Genomic DNA, 22,284 nt, shown 5'->3' with positions numbered 1-22,284 from the left:
AACCCACGATATCTTGACGTGTGCTAATGTTTTAGGGTTAACTTTGTCGTCAAAATGCTTGTTAGTGTCATCCTGTAACTCAGCGTCTGATTCGTCTAAAGTACATGAGCTGATGTGCTTCTGACTAGTGAGGGCCGAGCGGTCCACGTTCCTCATTATTCAAATTATTCAAATGATTCTTTATTGCATGATCTGGTTTTCATTAAGCCAAGCGACTGATTTCCTGTGCCAGTCCTTCCGCCAACGAGGTCTTGGCCGCCAGTCACCATCTTACCCCTTTTTCTCCCAGTGGGGACCCAGTTCCACGCATGAGGATCGAGACTCGTCTCTGCTTTAGACTGGTTTTGCATTCTTCTAGACTGATGGAGACCACCTTTCTGAATGTATGTGTGTGTGTGTGTGTGTGTGTGTTTTCTAAGGATCCAAACCCGAGACCGTCCTTTTCATTATCATCCTAATTATGATTGTGTTGCGTTAATGAGGACAGTAAAAACTGATTTAAAATGAAAGAGCTCGTCGCCCTCTCTTCTTATAACCATCTCCACTGGGATGCTCCACCCTTTGGGTGGGAGACGGAGAGGAAGTCCTCGAACACTTCTAGATCTTGAGAGGAACAGCACGCTCCTTGTTTTCACTCCTTCCTTTCAGCTCGTCTTTCTCCCCCCTCACTCCCTCCCTCCCTCTCTGGCTTGTCTTGTTTCTGGCTGTTGCCGAGGCGACAGACCCCCTCCGCTCTCACGCAGGGCTCTGCTTTTTTTTGTTTGTCATGGCAACACTTGTCAGATCGGAGGTTGTTGCCCGTAGCAACTCATCTCCTGACCTGGTGTTATTAGAACAGCTTTGCGCACGCACACACACACACACTTTTTTTATCGTTATTCTGTGACAGTTCTGCACCATTTCTACATAATCCTGTGCTGAATTGCGTGGAACCCAGAATCCCCTGCTGCTTAAAAAAATGTATCTATTAGTGGAAAACAAACACACCACACACACACACAATACATTCAGAAAGGTGGTCTCCATCAGTCTAGAAGAATGCAAAACCAGTCTAAAGCAGAGACGAGTCTCGATCCTCATGCGTGGAACTGGGTCCCCACTGGGGAGGAAAAAGGGGTAAGATGGTGACTGGCGGCCAAGACCTCGTTGGCGGAAGGACTGGCACAGGAAATCAGTCGCTTGGCTTAATGAAAACCAGATCATGCAATAAAGAATCATTTGAATAATTTGAATAATGAGGAACGTGGACCGCTCGGCCCTCACTAGTCAGAAGCACATCAGCTCATGTACTTTAGACGAATCAGACGCTGAGTTACAGGATGACACTAACAAGCATTTTGACGACAAAGTTAACCCTAAAACATTAGCACACGTCAAGATATCGTGGGTTTTATTTTTCCGTCTTCACTTTGGGGGCTCCGCCCACAGAGCGGGTGGGAGGGAGGGGGGGGGGCAGTGAAAAGCGCAAAATCTGGCACCTTTGAAGCGTTTTTTAACCTGGCTATTTCTACAGCTTTCTTTTCTTTTCTCTCGATCTCACATCCCTCACTTAGCCTCAATAAGAATAAGAAAAACAAGAAGGGGGGGGGGGGAAACTATCGGTACAACTTCCGTGGGTTCAGGCACATAAAGAGTAGAAAAGAGAGGTGGTGGTGGTGGTGGAGGGGGGCGGGGGTTGATGAGTACAAAACCCATTTGGAAGGAGGAGACACATTCAGTATGTAAATGCACTGATGGTGATGGACGTGGAGCGGGGAGTCGGCTGTTCATCACACCTTCATGGACGTTTATGATTCTCAGAAGGACGACACAGACATCAAGGCAAGGAAAGGTTGAGTTTAAAGCGACAAGCCAGTAGAACTTCCTCTTTCCTCCCTCAATCGTTCCCTGTTCTCCCACTCATCGCCAGGCTCCATTTTCACCAACTGCAAAGCTCCTTCAGCTAAAAAATAAATTAAAAAAAGCTCTAAGGCAGCTGCCAAAAGTGGAATATGGTTTTTGACTCATGTACCTTTGCAAAGCCACAGGTGGGAAAACATGAGATGAGTCAGTGCAGCCCCAGAGTATCATAACAAGGTCGCCGTGTTGTTCCATCTTTCCTCCTGGCTCATAATCAATTGGATGCTGATTCTGTGACAGATGGGGATGCAGTGGGAAGTGAAGCAACAGAAGTGCAACTATAATAATACAAATCACGAGTGAGTTGCAAACTTTAAGACTGTTCGACTTCCAAGGAAAGCAAGAATAGATTTTTTTATAAACAAAAAGAAACAATACTTTAGACTCCTCTCCCAAATGACAACGGGAAGAGTGGAAATACGATGAGCATCCTGCATGAAAAGGTTCTCTTAGCTGTGTTAATTCACTCGACCCCTCTATTAATACAACGATAAAACAAACATCAAACGGACACATGGCAGGGAGAAAGTACGGTGTAAAAAATAATAATAATAATAATGAAATAATACAGTAAAAAGTGCTCAGATGAGGAGTGCTTTCATTTTTTGTCATCATACGAGGCAGACCTTTTTTTTCTTCTTCTTCTTCTTCTTGTTTTTGTTTCTAACGGTGTCCTTTAGGATCGGGGTGAGGTGTGAGGGTTTTTGGGGAGGAGGGAGAGTGGGCCCATGGCAAGCGGCAGGCGGATGGCCGGGCGGGTGCTGCGAAGGGTTTTTTGGGCTCCCGGCGTCGTGGCGCGGTTCCCTCGACCCCTCAGCTCCCGTCGGCCGTCCGTCCTCCGATCTCTCACGTTTCCTCTGTCAGTGGCCCGATGGGTGGGGGGTGGGGGGTGGGGGGGGGGGGGGGGGGGCGTCTAACCCAGATTGGTGATGTTGGCCCTGCCGCCTGGTGGCGCCACGATCCGCTGGGTGCTCCGGCGAGGAATGTTGTCGTCAACCTGAGCGCCTGGGACAAAGAAAGAGAGTTGGCTACAACTATACAACAGACGAAGGCTCATTTCCTTTGATAGCTCGTCTCCTTGTTCTGGAAGAAAACAGATCAAACTAACTTAAAGTTAACCTCCCTCCAAAATGTGACATTATACTAGTTAGTGATGCCTTTGTGTGTATTTTAATTTTAAAATACATACTTGTTTTAAAGTACTGTTATCCGTTTTTTAATTGACCATATTATCATTATATTTGTATTGTTTTATTCTATGTTTATTGTTATGCAGTTAAACTCCTCATATGTTCAACATACTTAATAAACACTTCTGATATTGATTCTGAACATTAAAGCTTGTAAACATGTAGAAACCCAAAATACAAGTATGAACCTGGCAATGAACTGGACCTTTAACAACACTATTATAGCTTCACAATGGAAACAGCTAATTATGCTAATAAATACAAAAGATCTTTTATGAAACGTGGCTTATGCTTGGAGATATAAATATGTAATTTTTTTTTTTTTTTTTTTTTTACAGTTAATGGTGTCGAGAAAGACAGAAAATGAAGGGAGAGAGCGACATGTAGAACTCAAGGATCATTTGTGTCTTTAGTAACTGATCTCCTGCTGCTTTTATCCATCTCATTGTTTTGTATTTACTATAAAGAGCTAACATGTAAACAAGCTACATTAGCATGTATGATTACACAGTAAGCTACAGGCTTGAGCTCAAAGATGAGTTTTATTGCTGCTGGGAGTCTGTTCTAGGAGAGCCTTTGGAAGTGATGAAGATGAAGATGCTAGAGGAGTCTTTGGAAGTGATGAAGATGAAGATGCTAGAGGAGTCTTTGGAAGTGATGAAGATGAAGATGCTAGAGGAGAGCCTTTGGAAGTGATGAAGATGAAGATGCTAGAGGAGAGCCTTTGGAAGTGATGAAGATAAGGACATGTTTGATTTAGTGACCTTTAGTCAGAGAGAATACATTTTTCCTGCAACAGAAAAATCAAAGAATGATTGTGGATTCTGTTAATTGTGTTGTTAATTCATCAGGGACGCATGTTCTGAATATACATATAATCCATTTAATCTTATTTCTATACACGTACGTCTCGTTAACATCTTACTTTGAAAACCAGACCATGTCTATCTGTGTTTGAATACGTCTAAGGCAGATGATTTGACCCCAAAAATATTAAGTAATATGAGGAAACAATCTTTTGCTTTATTTGTTATCGAGATTACAATACTAATAATAATAATAATAATAATATCATAATGTTCTGTTCATGAAGGCCAGAATTTTTGAAAGAAGCATTCTTCTTATCATATCCCAAATATTTGCTAAAATATAAACAGCTGAGCTTGTTATGGCATCTGAAAATCTGGCCCAATGTGTTCTTTTTAATGAGCACACTTCAATCATCATTATCATTATCAAATGAGTTCACTTTGATTCTCTGCAGACCTTTAGAAGCACTTTTGAAATGCATCGCATTCCAAAAGGGATAATCATCCTGAAAGGGCCTCTTTTTGTTGTTGTTTGAGGCAAACCTGAAACGTTTTCATTAAATGTGCAATTCCCGAAGGTAAAAGGTTAAACAGTGTAAATAAAAGCTCAGCGTTTGGCAGACGATCATCAGACTAAATTTAGGCAAACTTTTGAAATGTTGCAAATGGGAATTAGGCACGTTTCCATCAACTGGTTTGGAGCGCATAAGCTCGGCTAAGCTTTACGCATGATGTAATCAGTCAGGAAACAGAGAAGAAGAAGTAGGGGAGCTTGTGAGTCACTTCAACTAAAGCAAAAAACACCAAGCATAACTTTCTTGAAATTTTTTTTATTGCACTTGAGGTTTTATCAAATTTCCCCTTTCCATAAAGTTTTTTTACTCAACATAACGATGTGTTTATGGAAAACACGGGATTGGTGGTTGCGGATTAACGTCTGCACTGACCGGATAGGCTGAAACCGGACTGGTGCAGGTTGCGGACGGGCTGGTTGGGCTGCTTGGCAGGCGAGGTCTTGGCGGAGGAGGAGGGAGTCATGGTTTTGGGGGTGACCGACACCTCGCAGACGGGGCCGTCATACAGCCCCCTGGGCACGCCCCTCAGCTCGGCCAGCTGCAATGTTTTTAAGGAAAGAAGACACAGACGCGCTGCGGTCAGCGAGAATGAACAAGGGATATTCCGTCCTCCGTCAGCGGGTGTGCAGGCGCCAGCGGGACTCACCCTGCTGCGAGCTTTTATCCTCTTGTAGACGTAGTCGGGGAAGGGTTTGCGGGCCACGAAGCGCCCCGAGCCCTCAGTGGCGTGGATGTTCCCTTCCTCCAAGACAATCTTGCCCTGGCTGATCACCACCAGAGGCCCGCCGCGCACCTCCGTGCCCTCAAAGATGTTGTACTCCACGGTCTGCGGAGGGGAGCGATGAAATGAAGCGGAAGTGGTTTATTATTCATCTCAGGTACTCATTTTGATCATTGATAACGTTCTCTTATTACAAAACTGAGTGTTATTTCAAATGCTACCAGAAACGATTTGATTCAACAGAAATACCTTCGAAGCAGAGACACTCTGATTCTAGTCCCCCCCCCCCCACACACACACACACACACACTCCATCATCATAAGGATGATGTAACCTGCTTGAATTCACAGATTTACGAAAGTCTTCCTCTGGAGACTTTCCACAGGTCGCCACTGTGAAAAATTGGCAGGAATGTCGATGGATTTAAGTGCTCTTGTGCGTAAGGAGCTTAACTGATTTAACCAGCCCCCCCGCTGGCTGCTAATGCTAATAAAGAGAGCAGCGCTAATAGTACCACTGATGTGGTACATTACATTACATTACATGTCATTTAGCTGACGCTTTCATACAAAGCGACTTAAAATAAGTGCATTAAACCGTGAGTCCAAACTCAGAACAACAAGAATCAAGCAAGTACTTCGTCCTCTGTGTGGTGTGTGTGTGTGTGTTTGTGTGTGTGGACGGGGAGGGTGAAAAAGCTGCTGTATGACTGCTCTCTCCTAAAAGCTGCTGAAGCTGAGGTCATTGCAATCTGGTAGACTCTGACACACACACACACACACACACACACGAGCAGTTTCTCCCATGAAAAGTAGTTCTGTCATATTTTAAAAAAAAGAAACCAAAGAACATGGCGGGTTTACGCAAAGAACGAGTCAAAGAACATGCACAGTACTAATCTCACTCACACACTCACTCACACACACACACTCACACACCTGTTTACAATCAGAAACGACGTGTTCCAGTTCTATGGCAGATTTTAGCGCTGACATCACTCCCTTGACGCCGTGAGAGGCCGACGCCCAGTCCAACAGTGAGACGGCCAGACCATAAACAGTGGACTAATAAACCGGTCGCTCTGGCGGCCGTTACCTTGAATTATTATTATCCTTAATCATCATCACATGGGAGATTTTTTTTTTTTTTTTTTTTTTATTATAGTAGGGGATGTATTTCATGGGGAATCACAAGCTCAGTTGGTACTTTTAGGAAAGTAAAAAGAAAACACTTTTTAACTTGGAGTAATGTTAACGCGTACGGCAAAAGTATATGGGAAACTTTTTTTTTTAAACTTTTTGGTCTGCGGCTGACGTTGATAGTTTCAATGAAGGGAAATCTTATCGCTGCAGCATACAATGATGATTTAAAACAGCAAGATCCCAACTTCGTGGCAGCAGTCCCGGAAGGACCCGTTTCCTGTTTTAATATAAACAAAGCCCCTGAGCTCAAAGCCGGGCCTTTTCTTTTAGTTGTTTGTTCAACAAGCGGCCTGTTTCTTATCTCTTTAAAGACTCAGAGGCTTCATCTCTACCTCTTAAGGTGGTTACGAAGTGCCAAATAGTTTCACATGTCTAAAAGTTTTTAAGACCCAATTTATAGACATAAAAGACTTGACTAGAAGGACATATTTCAACTGTATTGACTTAAATGTGTGGATATTAACTTTTTGAAAACATTGTATTTAGTCTTTTTGTGAGTCGTTGCTCTAGTATTCTGCTTAACATTTTAATTCTGTTCTGTCGGTGCTATATAAATGAAGATATTATTATTATTTCAGCTAGTCACCCGTTCTTAGTCCTTTACTGTCCTTAAAACAGGATCTTAAAGCCACTAGGTGTAGAATTTGAAAATGGCTTTTAACATTTGACGTTAATAGCCGAGTGAAGCCGGTACCGAGTGGTGGGTCTTGGCAGAGATGATCTTCGTGACGTCCGGGTCCCACAGCACCAGGTCGGCGTCGGAACCCACGGCGATGCGACCCTTGCGGGGGTACAGGTTGAAGATCTTGGCGGCGTTGGTGCTGGTCACTCCCACGAACTGGTTCTCGTCCATCTTACCGGTCACCTGAAGGGAAGCGGAGCCGAGAACGTTACAGGGGGGGGGGGACGGACGGACGGACGGACTCTCCTACTCTAATTTGGTCTCCTTTGTCACGATATTCTCTACGCCATCATTCTTGCTCAGCGTGGTCAATAGTGTGTGCTTATGTATGTTGTTATGGATGTGCATTGGTTATGTGTGCAGGGTTTTTGCTGGTGCATGTGTCTTGTCACGTCTCTGTACTTTACATGCGTGTAATAACCTGGTTATTTTAAACATGATATCAATCAATTTGAAAGAAACTAATATATCATGACGTATACAGTTACATATAATGTGATACGTATCCATATTGCCCCGCCCCTAGCTCGCTGCATGCTTCATTTGAAGTGGAAGTACACATACCACACACTTGTCCCAGATGATGGACATCCTCTCCTCGGTGCCATTGACGCCTTCAGGGATCAAGCTGAAGTCGTCTTTACCCACGGCCCGCTGGGCGGTGTTGAAGGGACAGTGGGCGCTCCCTGTCACCTGCAGGTCACCACTAAGCACACGGTGTGGAAAGAAGGACGGGAGGACAATGGGGGTGTCACCGTCGAGAAGGATGAAGACGGTCGTAATATACATCGTTGGCCGTGTGTGCTCTTACCAGGAGAGCAGGGAGTTGAGATAGTCTGGGGTGGTCGGGTCGGGGCTCAGGGGAGGGGAGGTGACGTAGGCAGCTGCCTTGGCCCAGTTCTTGCTCCAATAGTGGGAACCATCTGTTCCCAGGCTGGCGGCGATTGGCTCTCCGTAGACCACGGTGCCTGAAAAGTCAGATCCCAATTACACCACCAGATACTACGCTCCTGGAGTTTGTGTTGCCAAAAACCACTGCACTATTGATTTGGAGTAGTAGGCGTATTCTAATCCAAAACCTAAATACAATTCTGGAAAAACCCACAAATTAAGTATTTATGTCAGTGGGAGTGGAAAAACATGTTTTCTTTAGTTTGTAATAACCTTATAATAAGAAGCAATGTGTCCTCATAATTTTAGAAAGAGCCGTTTACATCTAGAAAATGTATATCAGAGTCTCACCTTTCTTCCTGGCCTGGGCGATGACATCAGCAGCACTCTTGCTCATCACCTTGGTGATATAGAGAGGGCAGTTGGTCTGGTTGGCCACGGTCACAGAGCGGTTCACAGCCTCCGCCTCCACCTGGAGAAGAGACGGCACAGCAGAAAGCGGTCCGTTTGACTCTTTCTTCTTCCACACTCCACTACTTTCACGCTTTTCTCACCACCGACCACTAAAAGTAGATTTAAAACCTTGGGCGGGCATTCGGATGATGCAGTCTCGTAATTATAACCAGATAATATTAATAAACAAAGAGTGCACCAAATCAACTGAAATAAAATACAACAGGCCGCTTCTGGCGGCTTCGTGTTCACGGACAGGAGAGTGGCATCAATCTTTCCATCCAACTTTCATTTTGCATCCACAGCAACCCCAAAGAAAAATGGTAAAACGCTTAAGACAAGTGTGGTGGCAGGATTGCAATATTCTTTTTTTATGATTAACTCCAACAAAATGTTCCAAGAGGAGAGAACACTGTGGATTCTTCATCTCGTCTTCTTTTGGATCATATTGGCTTGTTTTTTTTTCCTTTGACAGTTTTCTCGCGTTCCTCTTTCTGTCTGACTCTTTTAATAACCATTCTATAAAAATCACTGCAAAATAACATTTGGGATTACCATCAAAGATTTGATTCATCCGAGCAGGAACAGCATTGCTACGGCAATTCCCTCATGGCACTGAGAAATCACTCAGTGTTTACCTTAAATGAAGCTTGTAATCAGGATTTAACCTTAAATGAAGCTTGTAATCTGTGTTTTACCTTAAGTGAAGCTTGTAATCAGTGTTTTACCTTAAATGAAGCTTGTAATCAGGATTTAACCTTAGGGTTTTTTGTCTGCCCTTGCCTTAGGAATAAGATAAAAAGGATTTAAACAGAAGTTTTAGCAATAAAAACAGCTGCCATAAGTCTGTTCCCACATCTGGACGTTCACGGTTAACAGTGATTTCTGGAGAGGATGTGCTTCTATCTACAACACCTGTGGGGTTGCTACGTGAAACACGTGAAGGTGAATCTGAGGAGGATGTGTAAGTATTAGCCAGACACCCACGGCTTCAGTGTAGAACTATCAAACAACGAAAACACCGACCGCCGAGGTTGGAAAGGTCAAGTCGGAGGTGAACTCGCTCCCCAAAGTCAAACCAGCTTTTCCGACAGGTCGGTCAGTCGGTGTCCAGCCAACTGAAACTCTGTCTTACCTCCTCAGGCCGGCTCAACACGTGTCCCTCAGGCCCGGTGATCCCCTGCTCCAGGATCTTCTGCTGCTCCTACACACACACACACACACTAAAAGCTTACGGCCTTCATTTTTTCCGTTTAACATCAGAAAATCGCGTGCCGGCTCCTGGCGCTCATACCGGAGTGAAGCGGCGTACGTACCTCGGCCACAATGTCCCCGTTCTCAGCGTGCACCTGGGCGATGGCTCCGAGGTCGCGGATCACGCTGAACACCTCGTACACCTGCAAGCAAAGAGTGAGACACCGGTATGATCCCTGATGCAATCGGCTCTTTGAGGCGTGTTCGCCAATACACACCTCGATGGATGAATAGATCATTGGTTGTTATTCAATTTGTTTGTTTTTCTTTAAACCAGCATTATTTTATTTTTTGAAAATAAAATGAAATGAGCCTGGTTTTTCCCACTGTGGGTTCGTCCGTCACGCGATCTTTGTTTGTTAAGCAAAACGGCCGCTGTGACGGCGACGCCCAGACAAACAGACTCGTGCTGGAGCTCTTAGCGTGGGATGAAGGCGACCTTTTACATTACATGTCATTTAGCTGACGCTTTTATCCAAAGCGACTTACAATAAGTGCATTAAACCATGAGTCCAAACTCAGAACAACAAGAATCAAGCAAGTACAATTTCCTCAATAAAGTTAAACTACAAAGTGCTATCAGTAAGAGACATTTAAGTGCTACTAAAGTGCTACCACGGCGCTACCTTCCCTATTCAAGGTATAGTCGAAAAATATGTGTTTTTAGTTTGCGACGGAAGGTGTAGAGACTTTCTGCTGTCCTGATGTCAATGGGGAGCTCGTTCCACCAATGAGGAGCCAGGACAGCAAACAGTTGTGACTTTGTAGAGTGTTTAGCTCGAAGTGAAGGAGCTACAAGCCGATTGGTAGAAGCAGCATCCTCTTTGTCCGTGGATCGTGCGCCGTCGCGTCTCATATTTCCCGCAGCACTGATGGCCATGAGGTCGACTGTAATCAGATTGGGGTTCTAGCGCGGAAGCGAGTTTTGCGTTAAGGGATAATTCCGGTTTAATTAGATTCGGTGTAGGAGTGGCTGCATCCCAACAAATCCAATCAGCGTCGTTGTTAACAGTACAGCGCCACAACGTGGCAAACTCCCGCCAGGTTTCATATTAATCCAGCATATTATATCCGATTCTCGTTGGACCTCTGCATAAAGCATGCATCGTCTCGACAAATGGGAGGAAACGCATTATAGTCTTCGGTTTCTCTGCGTGGAGAAAGAACAAAGAGACAGGGAGAGAGGAAGCCCCACCTGAGCGTCAGTCAGCTGGAAAACATCCTTATAAGCCAGGTAGACCAGGAAAGAGTTGACGCCTAAAAGAAAAACAACAGTCACTTGAACATACACACACACACACACGTATTATATATATATAATATATATATATATATATATATATATATATATATATATATATATATATTAAAACAAAAACAAACTGAATCTAGAGAACCTTATTTTAAGTCTTATTGGATGCAATAATGTGTTAATGAGCAGGACATGTAGCACTTCTGCCTAAAGAATAGTGATTGGCCACCTGCCAGTCTGTGCACTCGTTGGGCTTCACCGCAGTCTTTTAGGAGCTGCCGGCTCGAGTACAAACAATACTCATGTCTGTTGCTTACGTTCATCGTGATGATTTGGAGGGGAGAGTGGCGTTGGAGGGAGGGGCCTCCAGTGTTGCCGACTTGGCAACTTTCGTGGCTAGCGCTGCGAGCTACTTTCATTGGAAAAGAGTTGGCAACACTGAGGTGTGTTTTTCAAATCTGGTTCCTCGAGATTACCAACCCTGCTTTTAATAGTGTATTAAACATTTTTTGCTCATAAAAATGTAGGCACGATCGGGACATGAAACGAAACCATTGTTTTGGCCATAACCGTGCAGCCCTCCAGTGTGTGAAGCCCGTAGCAGAGCTCATAACCTGCTTGCTCTCGCAACAACAACAGCTGTTTTGAATGTAAAGTGTATGAATGTCATCCGTGAAGCGGGTCGACTTGATGGAGTGCGTACCGTGATCCTTCACCAGCGCCTCCATGTCTTCCTGGATGCCCTTGTGCCACTCGGTGATGTCGACGTGCAGCGAGTAGTCGCAGCAGCACTTGCTGTCGGCCCATTCGCGCCACTGCTCGAAGGCCGTGATGAGGCTGACGCCAGGCTCAGGAACCACGTGGTCGACTGCGCACACACACACACACACACAGTGATATCATCGGTCGAGACAGATTGTAGTTCACACCTGGCGGACTAACGCGTTCCAGATCATCCAGTCTACAAGAGCCAGAGCTCCAAATACAATACAGCCATGTGCTCCTTATTCTCCTCAAGGTTTATGCCACACGGAGGCAAACCTCTAGTTCACGGGCGCAGGATGTTTTATTTTAGCTTTCGGGACCCGAAAGAGTGAATGAAACGGCTCACGGCTCACATCTGCTGATGACATGGTCAGGGTAGAATGTGAGTTTCCATTTGGGCTGCAAAATAATTATGTTTCATCCAACTCATCTGTCGACGCGTCTCTCAAGTAACTTATTTATTATTCGGTCTGCGAAATGTCAGAAATTTGTTAAAAATGGCTGGCTAAAAGGTTCCCGGAGCCCCAAGGTCACGTCTTCAAATTACTGCAGACCGCACAAAACTAATCATATTCAATTCATTTGTTGTGTACATTTTCTATTGATAAACATGAGTTCCAGAGACAGATTCATGCTCTACTATATGTGTTGTGTTAACTGCTAAGTGAGTCTTTATGTTCGGACTGGCAGCGCACACCTGATTTCTGACATGTTTCAGATACGTTACTTTACTATTAGTAGTAGTAGTAGTAGTAGTAGTAGTGGTATTACAATGATTACAATAATAATAATAATAATAATAATAATAATAAATGTATAGTGCTTTACAATAAAAAAACATGATAAAAGTAATTAAGATCCAGAACTTAAGACTGGACCGCACGTAACATGGCAGTTTAATCTCGCCTGGGAGTGTTTGTTCCAGTGCGAGGGGAAGGGGGTGGGGGGGGGAGTTCAGCTGCTGAGTCAGCAGGGAGGTAAGGGAGGGGGAGCGCCGTCTAATTGTATTTCTTTGTCTTTACAGTCTTGAGTCTCTTTCAAATAACATGAAAATTAAACATAGCCTGGTTGGGGACTGACGGTATGTAGCTAACAAAAACAAAAAAAATCAATCTGCTTCCCCTTTTCTGTTTTTTGAGAAACAAAACTCACATAATCTGGATATTTTACCAACTTGAAGCTGGATTTAAAATATATCTGACTACCAGAAGCAAACCCCAGCACCTGTTGGCTGAACTAGTTCAAGGGATTAACAAATAAAAAAGGGTTAAAGATTATTAATAAAAAAGAAGAAAGTGCTAAATAGCGCACCAATGCTAATAATCCTGTATTTTGAAAACTTTAGAATAATGTCAACTGCACAATTACTGCACAGATTAATGTGAAACATTATGCAAATTAAAATAAAACCCTACAGTGTGTGAATAAAAGCATCCAAATAGAGGTGGGAAAAAAAAAACTAGGAGAATCAGCACGTGTCCGACGGGAAATGAACCGTCTTCCTGGCTGAGTGTGAGCTCAGAGTCCTCAGAGCTGAGGGACAGTGTTACATGTTGGCTCGGTCATCGGATGTGTTCAATTAAAGCGGCGACCGAAGGATCACTGCGGCGGGGAAGACGCTCTGCGGACACCTCGGCCAGCTTTGATTCCCTCACAGAAAAGGAGCCCCGACGACTTACTGATCATGGTGGTGCCTCCGCCCAGCGCCGCCTTGGTGCCCTGGTAGAAGTCGTCGGCGGACACCATGCCCCGATCGGGCATCTGGAAACGCGTGTGCGTGTCGATGCCGCCCGGCATCAACATGCGGCCGTGGGCGTCGATGGTCTTCACCCCGCCGGGCACGATGAGACTCTCCCCGATTTGTCTGTTGACAAGAGCACACACTATTATCAGTTATGTCCCAATTGCAATAAAAAACAGAGACTTTGTAAACGGGATGAGCTGTGGGTGAGCAGTAAACTCACTTGATGACTCCATCCTCCATATAGATGTCAGCGCAGAAGGACTGGTCATCGTTCACAATCTTCCCTCCTTTGATGAGGAGACGGTCACTCTGGAAAACAATAGAAAAGGATCAGCCGCCGCACATTTGACGACATGTGAACTGCTGCATTAAATAGTTTGTCTGGGGGAAAAGAGGAACCAGACACCGCAGACCTGAGCACGTGAAGGCCGGTCTTGGGTTTCTTATAGACACCTATAAAAAAATACACGTTGAGAGCGGCGAGCATCTGAAATTAGCTCCATTTCATGCTGGATGAGGTGCATTTTATAAAAAGGCATTTTGAGAAATATCACAATAAATAAATGTTTGGATCAGCTCCGGCTTTCTATACGGTTGTTTGAACAATGACTGAGTGACGAGGATTCTTCATCCCCGCTCTGCTCGAGAGACAACATGAGGGGTGCAAAGTATTCAGCGTTGTACAATAATGAGGTCAGGAACCCGCCTCCGGACACGCCCCTCCGTCCCCTTCATGTGGCTCACAAGAACGGAACACGCGAGAACCAATCAGGGTGCAGGCTGTGTAATCAATCATCCACGCCTGCTGCTGTGCCACTTGTGTCTCTGTGTGGAAGGGGGTCCTCCCACCCTGAGCCCGAGTCTCCCTGTCACCGTCCAAAAAAGGGAGTGCCGGCTCTGGTCACAAGGCCTACAGCATCCCCGGCTAACAAAGGCTGCTCTGTTCCGAGCCTCCACCGCGAGCTGCAGCCGGCCAGCAGCTCCGGCCCCGAACGCAAAAGGCTGCCCTGAATCTGAACCAACACACACACACACACACACACACACACACGCACGCACACAACTCCGCTTTGTCTAATATTACCTAACACGCATCCTTTATATCTTTTCAAGACTTCTAATCAAACTGCTCGGCCACGGCTCAAACTAAATTAATTAATTGCACAGAAACATCGGACAGACTGAGGTTTTTTTGTGGGGCGGAAATCAAAAAATTCTAATAACAATTTAAATAAAGAAAATTCTCTGGTTCACGCTTACAAACTTGAGGGTTTGCTACTTTTTCAATTTCATGCCACCGGACATTGAATATCGTTGAGTTTTTAACTGTTTGTCGGACGAGTAAGGAAAATCATATTTCACTATTTTCTGATAGGAAACGATAATCGACGGATTAATCAATAATGAAAATCATGTGTAGCAAAGGTAATCTCAAAAACACCACAACACTGTCGGACTAATGATGGATGCAGGAGAACAAGAGCTATCGTCTCTTTGTTGTTCCCAGCATTCTTCTTTCAAAACCTGGGGCCTACATTACCCACGATGCAACGTGACCGGCAAAAGTTCAGTCAGCGGTCCAGAGGTCTGGCCAAGCTCACTTCTTTCTCTATACTTCCTCCACACCCCCACATTTATTTATTTTTTCAAACAAATATATAACACACACACACGGTAATCTTGGATCTATGGAGGAGTGAGGCCCCTCACTCCAACCAGAGCGCTGGCAGCGCCTTCACACCGCAACCACTCGGCTTTGAAAACATGAAGTTACATCAGGAGCCTCGTCATGACCACGACTGTCATGCTCCCAGTACTCAGTGGAGTTTGCCAGGAGGCCTTTTAATATTTTTTTTTTTTTTTTTGACTCACTTAATTTTTATCCATAATGATTGGCTAGTTTTGTGGGGTTTTGAGAGGCATATGGTTTTGAGTCTCACTAAAGGGGTGTTTTTTTTTTGTTCCTTATCTTCAGCTGCCGAACGTTAAAAAGACAGGGGTGAAACTAGCGGAACGATTACATGCCCTGAATCCAGACTGCATAATCCTCTGATTGTTTTGGCGCGCACAACGGGTTGGGAGAGAGAGAGAGAGAGAGAGAGAGAGAGAGAGAGACTGATTGTACTGGCTCAGAGCCAAACATGACAGTGACCTTTCCCTCATGGGAACCTCTCACCGCCTCGCAAACAGGATATGGACAAAGCTCAATGGGCTCACTGTTGTTGAGCCGCTGTGTTTTCATTCTGCACCACAGACCTGCTAATGTAAATGTCATAGCGGCAACATGGAATGTGTCGAGCATGACACGGCTGTGAAGACGCATGTACAATGTCAGATTGTTGTTGGTTCTTGTCTAAGGCAATAATGTTCTGCATTTCAGCTCTACTACTGGGTCCATACAATATAAATATACACTCGTCGGTTATTTCTTAGGGATATTATATTTTATAGGGTGATTTCTTCGTGCCGTCGAACTGGCGGCTGTACAGCCCGTGTTGCAACTTGATAGCTCGTACACGACTTCCCATGAATCCCACTACTCTTCTTTGGAAAGACCCGCCCTCTGTAGCTGGCTGAGGCAGAGACTATGGTCGGGTCTAGGCCTTGACCTTTGAGTAGCTAGGGGTCGGGATAGCCCATTCGGTCATTTGGCATGGGACACAAACAAATCTACGAGTACTTTTCAACGTGGATTAAGAAGCCTTCGAGGCAGCGCTACTTATTAGGACAGCCACAGACTCACCATCGCCCCTACAGGTACAAGTGGTACTGCAAGACAGGACAGGCCTGGGCTAGCTGGTTAGCATGCTCATTTCAGTATGTATTTTGATATTTCCGCAACACAACACATATTCGTCTTTGACAGAACATCAACACTGTGACCCTCCTCTCATCTCGCCTCATTTTTCTGAACGTTTTAAACTAAAATTACACATTGCACCTTTAAAACAAAATATTGAAGGAGCCATTCTAATGCTAAAGACTGAGGGTATACAATAAAACAGACTACTGACAATGGAAATATCGATTATGTCTCTCTTACAGCAAGTCGGATTAATCTGCTGTTTCATATGACTCCTGTTAATAACTATGATTATTAAACACACAGGTGAAAGAAATGGGATGAAATCCATTTGGGCGCCTGTAAAAGAAAATAATACGGTTTTTTCTCCCTGGTCAGACGTAACCGGCCAACTCAGCGTGTGTGTCCAAATGGAAAGTATCCAGGGAACACTTGTGAAGTCAGGTGGAGAAACGCTGCCAGGTCCGACATTCAGCACCGTGATTCATGATTACTCAAAAAGCAGGCCTGCTTACCAAACATCCTCAGACTGGTTCAGACCACTGCTTTAAAAAACACTGCAGACCTGCTTAATAAAACTAAATAACCAGCTAACAGGAACCACAGAGACAAAGGGATAAATGTGTAACTGAACACCTTGCAGAATACAGCACAACAGTGATGTATTTGTGTGTTGATAGGTTAGGATTGATAGTGTGACCTTTGTGTTCACATCGCCAGTTAGAGGACGGAGCGCCTGTATGGCTGCTCACAGAAACCGGACTCATTCATTCGACTCTCTCTTTCACAGCATTATTCACTTCAGAATTCCCTCTCGAGTATGAACTTTACTTAATAAGTGTAAGTTCTCTTTGATGATAAAACAGTCAAAAAAAGTTAAAATGCCTCTAATTCTCTTTATGACATTGATAACTTCCCTTAATTTCCTTCTTTAACCATATTTCACTTGAATTCTCTCTTCGACAACAAAAATCCCTTTAAATTATCTCTTTGATAATAAAACTTCCCTTAAATTCCTTTTGATAATAAAAAAAAATCCTTAAATTCCCTATTTGATAATAAAAAAATCCCTTAAATTCTCTCTTTGACAACGAAATACTCCCATTCATTATTTATTCAACTGAAAAATCACCTACATTGTCTCACTTAAGAGCCCACGTTGACCCCTTAATGGTAGTGGGGGTGCTGATCAGGACAGCAGCCCGCTGTGTGTGACGTGAGAACAGACAGTGAGCCCGGGGGCTGCTGAGCCCTGTGAGGTAACAGCATGAACCAACCGACGCGGCGACCTCGGCGGGGACACGCTGCGCCGCCACCGGGGACCACTGCTGCACTACAGGTACGCTGGCAGACCGCCTGATGATCCCTCATCCGCTGAGGATTGTGTCGTCCCAGAGACTGTAATCCAGGACAGTCTTCTTTTAGCGCGGCTCTATTTTTACCTTCCTTGAACGTGGACAGTGGAGCTGCTTCTGCTTCACTGAAACACCGGCGCTTTGTTTTTTTTTGGTCTGTATTTAGATCCTTCTCTTTGTTACGCTACACTCGGTAGGCGCCAAAATAACTTTTGGCTCAACTCTCGTGCTGAAACAATCTTTTAATAATTTATAGATCGATCACGTTATTTATACAGCAAAAGAATACGCCAAACATTCTCTGCTTCCAGCTGACATGAATATTTGCTGGTTTTCTTTTAATATATATATATATATATATATATATATTATATATTAAATACACAGTGAAGAAAAACAAAGAAAAACAGCAAATTTGAGAGAAGCCACAAATGATTAGCTGAATGTCCTTTGAAGATGTCATCTTGGACTCTGGGAACCAGTAATAGGCATTCATTTACATATTAAAAGACCCAACCCTAAAAGAAAAGCATTAGTGTTGGCCCCACCTGGCTCTCTATGCCCTTCCATCACACACACCTTTCACCGGGCCTCTGGTTCAGCGGTTTACTCCTGAAACCCGGGTGGTGAACCTGTGGAGGCTCATTCATATTTGATGAGGTCGGTCTTTAAGTAGGTCCCTGCCTGGGAAGCTGACTCGACTTCCATCTGTCCAAGGACCAACCAGGCCCCTCCACCCAAGCGACTGAGGATGGATGGAGGAAACGTTCAAATTTGGCATTACGAAGTAAACTCTGATATTTAACTGGCCACGAACACACAGGGTTCCTTTGTCACAGCGTTTCCTTTTAAAAAATAAAATAATTTAATTGAACCTCATTTCCTCTCCGCTTCACCCACTTCTTCACTCTCCCCTTAGTGGAGAAAGGCCAGCAGTGACGCGGGTAGTTCTAAACCCAGGACCAGCTCGGACAACACGACTTCCACGAAGCCGCTGAGAGACTCCCCTTTTCTTAAGAGGGGGGAAATGCGTTTGAAATTTCATCCGCTGACCTTCTTGTTCTTTCATGCACTGTTCAAGAATAGGCTTTGGATCATTTAGGTCCGACTTAATCACTACTGGGACTAGAACCGTTACTAATCCTCTGAGCTCTCCGCCAACTGGCCGCAAGGGACTCCGGGAGGGAAACGACTCACCTGAGAGGCTGGCTGCTTTTCTTCCCACCGGGGACGCCACGATATCAGCTAGCAAGTGGTAAGACGAGTCGTCTTAACCTCCATTGTCTTCATGAACGGTCAGAATAAGTAATACTTCAATTAAACTAGTGGAACATAAAAAAGGTGAGATTAATCTTCTCCACTGTTTTGCAATGTATTCAGACAAATGTCAGTTTGGGTCTCTCCTGCTGGACCAAATAAATGAGCAAAAAACATGCACACGGCTTTGTTTTGGGACGCCTTTTGGTGTCAACGCTGGTCACTTTGGCAACGCTGGGTTAGGGCCTCTGCTAATCGAGACAAGGGGGGGCCCCATGGGCACGGACCTGGCAGCCGCCACCCCCACCCTCATCCCCGTCATTGCCCTGGCTACATAGTGGATTGTGGTGAGGGAATTGGATTTGATCAAAAGAGACTCTGAAGAAAGTGGTAACAGCTCAGGGGCCACCTGAGCACTGGCTCAGTTGACCACGAGCAGAAGCCAAGAGATTCATTTAGCATCTGCACAAAGCATCGACTCCTGCTCACACTGAGGGCCCGGACTGAGACCACATCCCCCCCACCCCTCAATGGCTTTGTGTTCTGTGTGTTCGGATCCACCTCCCCGGCCCAGTCAGCCCATCCTTCATGTGCATCCTCCTCTCCACAGCTGAGAGAGAGAGAGAGAGAGAGAGAGAGAGAGAGAGAGAGAGAGAGAGAGAGATACATGGAAGGAAATAGGACCCTCCGCCCCCTCCCTCCCTCCCTATTCTCTACTTTCCATTCAACCACAACCCAACCAACCCTTGCGATACCGCAATGAATTCGGGGAAACAGCGTGGCCCAGTGACACCCACCGATGGGCCAACGGTGGAGGGGGAGAGGGTTTGAGAACGAGCCCGGCCTGCACTGAGCGTTACAGCGGATGCAGGGAAGCATTCGCCCCGCCAGTGGGTGTGTTCACGGACACCCGGCTCCCAGACGCGCGGTGGAACAAAGACCACCTCCACCTCCACAACAACCCCGGACAGAGAGCCTGCGTGCACATTTAACGAGGCTATGCAGACGGAGCACTTGTCGCAAAGACACTGCAACATACTGCAAAATAGAAATAACACCACCACGGTACCCGCGGCCACATTGATGTATTGATCTTTTACTTAACGTGCGGTTTCAGTCTCCGTGAAGCAGATTTCCCCAATGCAAAATTAAACAATAAAAAACCTGAGCGGGGTCTGCAAAAAAATGTTTTAAATGCATCAAGGGGGGAAAAAAAGGATGCAGCGGCCGTGCCCTTCAGCAGCTCCGAGCTCGGTTTTTTTTTTTTATTATCGAGGGGGAGATGACATCCTGCACACCCGCAGCAGCAGCAGGCCCACGCGACATGGGACAGCCGGAGTGTGTCTCACGCTCTCGGCTACTTCGACGTCTAAAAACACCGCCACAAACCACTCACTGTGATGCGGGGGATGTTCTTCTTGCCCTGGTAGCCAGACATCTTGCCGGTGGTTCGTCTCGCGCTGCGCCGTGGACCGCAATCAATGCGACGGGATGTGACGGATTACCGCTGCTCGCGCCGGGTTGCAACGAGGATGACGACGAGGAAGAAGGAGAAGAAATGGGGGAAATTCAGACGATCCTCGGAAGGCCACAAGATGGAAAGAAAGTTGTCTCTCAACTCCGGTTCGCTTCCTGGCAGCCGCCCGGTCTCCGCCGATGCACCAAACCTTCTTTTCTTTTTTTTTCTCCTTCCCAGACGGAGTCAGACGGGGAGGGGAGGGACCGCTCGCGAGCCTCGTCCCAATGAAAGGGACACCACGGCGCATGCGCGGGGCCTCGCCCTGCTCCATTGACAGGAAAGAGCCACTAATGCCATCAATTTGCTCCCCGTTTGGATTAGTGAAGGCACCGAGTGTGCACCGGCTGAACAGATGAAGAAGACGCCAGCGGCCATCTTGACTTTTCTTCGTCTGTTGTGTTTTTTTTTTAATAAATCTGGGTTGTTGTGGTTGTTGTTGTTGTTTCTCTTTCGGCGCACAGACCACTTCACCTGTTTTCCCAGCTCCAGTGAGCTCGTTTCAGCCATTTTCTTGAATCACTACTGATTGGTAATACATTTAAAACATTTAAAAAAGTCCCAAGATAGTTTCAAGATGGGGTTTATCTTTCCCACCTACTGCAGAGGCCCGAGAAAGAGCTTATGTGTTCAGTTTGTGTTGAATAGCAGAATTTGTCTCAGAATTAAATAAGATTCACATTTGTTCCCTTTACAGTTAATTCAATAAAATATCTTAATTCCTGCGTCTCTCATCCAATGGCAAATTATGGACTACTGCAATTTATTTTTCCTTAAATGTGGGCCTATGAATGTCTGCTTGCTTCTTTCTTTACTCACAGAACACCAGGAGAAAAGATTCAGTACGCTGACTCAGCAGTTACAGAGCATGAGACAGTTTGGTAGCATTAGCATGATCACCAGACCTGCTCACGAGGCTGTGACAGCAAAAACACCCTTGATTTGATCAAATTGAGAACATGTATTGAACTTTTCATTTACGAGAGAGGGCAGGTGTCGTTTCTTCTTTTAAATGACATGAATTTAATTCTAAAAGTCACAGTCTCACTATTAAGATTTTTTTTAAAGTCAGTTTGAGGCAATGATTGTTACCTAAAGTTAAACCTTTATTTAGAATATAAAGCTTTGCAGGCTGCTGGTGGTGGAAGAAGATGTTTTATTTGTGTAGAAATACATTCGATATTTTATTCTTTTTTGCTTTTGACTGGTCCGTTACACCCTCTTATATACAGCCTATTACACAGAAAGACCAGGGATCGAACACACACACCTCACTGAGGCTGCACTGATAACCACTGCACCACTGTGCCAACTCTGTATTACTTCATTATATATATATATAATATATATATATATTATATATATATATATATATATATATATATATATATATACATACACACACACACACATATATATTTATATATCTTTGTAAACAAGTGCAAAGGTTTGAGTGGCGCATTAATGTGCAAAGATGAGGATCACCATAATATAAAGCTGGGCAGCTTGGGAATTTTACATTATTTCATTATTATTAGTTCATAAAATAGTAGTTGATTATATTGTTTATTATGAATATGAATCTGCAAAGTAACTTAGTATTTTGTCAATAAGTGTTTTGGAGTTAAAAGTGAAATATTTGCATCTAACAAGATGTAAATATTGTACATGAACTCGTTGTACTGTAATTTAACTACAGTAAATGTGCTGCAGTTACTTTGCACCACTGCAGTCTGCGATGATCAAGTTGGATGCTACGACGTGTAGGCTTGCCTTTTTATTAAACATTCCATTGTTTAATTGTGTCTGTCTTAATATTAATATGCCAGAGCGAATCAATTCATGTCAACATGTATATGTATCCAATCAGAGAAGAGCGGAGCAAACTATACTACACATGTAAGAGTTCAATAGA

General features: G+C 44.7%; 1 protein-coding gene across 3 annotated transcripts in view; it reads right to left on the bottom strand.

Moving 5' to 3' along the window:
• Positions 1-2,562: 2,562 nt before the first annotated feature.
• Positions 2,563-22,284, bottom strand: part of dpysl2b (dihydropyrimidinase like 2b) — a 27,549-nt gene continuing 7,827 nt past the window's right edge. For 2 of the 3 annotated variants that reach the window (XM_034546714.1, XM_034546715.1), the window contains 13 exons: positions 13,659-13,747; positions 13,374-13,558; positions 11,633-11,797; positions 10,873-10,934; positions 9,740-9,820; positions 9,559-9,627; positions 8,322-8,442; positions 7,891-8,047; positions 7,644-7,785; positions 7,092-7,262; positions 5,120-5,299; positions 4,846-5,011; positions 2,563-2,904 (listed from right to left, as the gene is read on the bottom strand). In XM_034546714.1, coding sequence (XP_034402605.1) covers positions 2,813-2,904; positions 4,846-5,011; positions 5,120-5,299; positions 7,092-7,262; positions 7,644-7,785; positions 7,891-8,047; positions 8,322-8,442; positions 9,559-9,627; positions 9,740-9,820; positions 10,873-10,934; positions 11,633-11,797; positions 13,374-13,558; positions 13,659-13,747 — 1,680 coding nt within the window. In that variant the 3' untranslated portion in view covers positions 2,563-2,812. Of the gene's footprint in view, positions 2,905-4,845; positions 5,012-5,119; positions 5,300-7,091; positions 7,263-7,643; positions 7,786-7,890; positions 8,048-8,321; positions 8,443-9,558; positions 9,628-9,739; positions 9,821-10,872; positions 10,935-11,632; positions 11,798-13,373; positions 13,559-13,658; positions 13,748-20,249; positions 20,567-22,284 lie in introns of those variants that run through there. The other variant, XM_034546716.1, reaches the window with a different exon arrangement.

Source organism: Cyclopterus lumpus, chromosome 12 (genome assembly GCF_009769545.1).
Source record: "Cyclopterus lumpus isolate fCycLum1 chromosome 12, fCycLum1.pri, whole genome shotgun sequence".
Lineage (NCBI taxonomy): Eukaryota > Metazoa > Chordata > Actinopteri > Perciformes > Cyclopteridae > Cyclopterus > Cyclopterus lumpus.
Note: the sequence above shows the minus strand (reverse complement) of the source record. Positions and strands in the feature narration are given on the sequence as shown.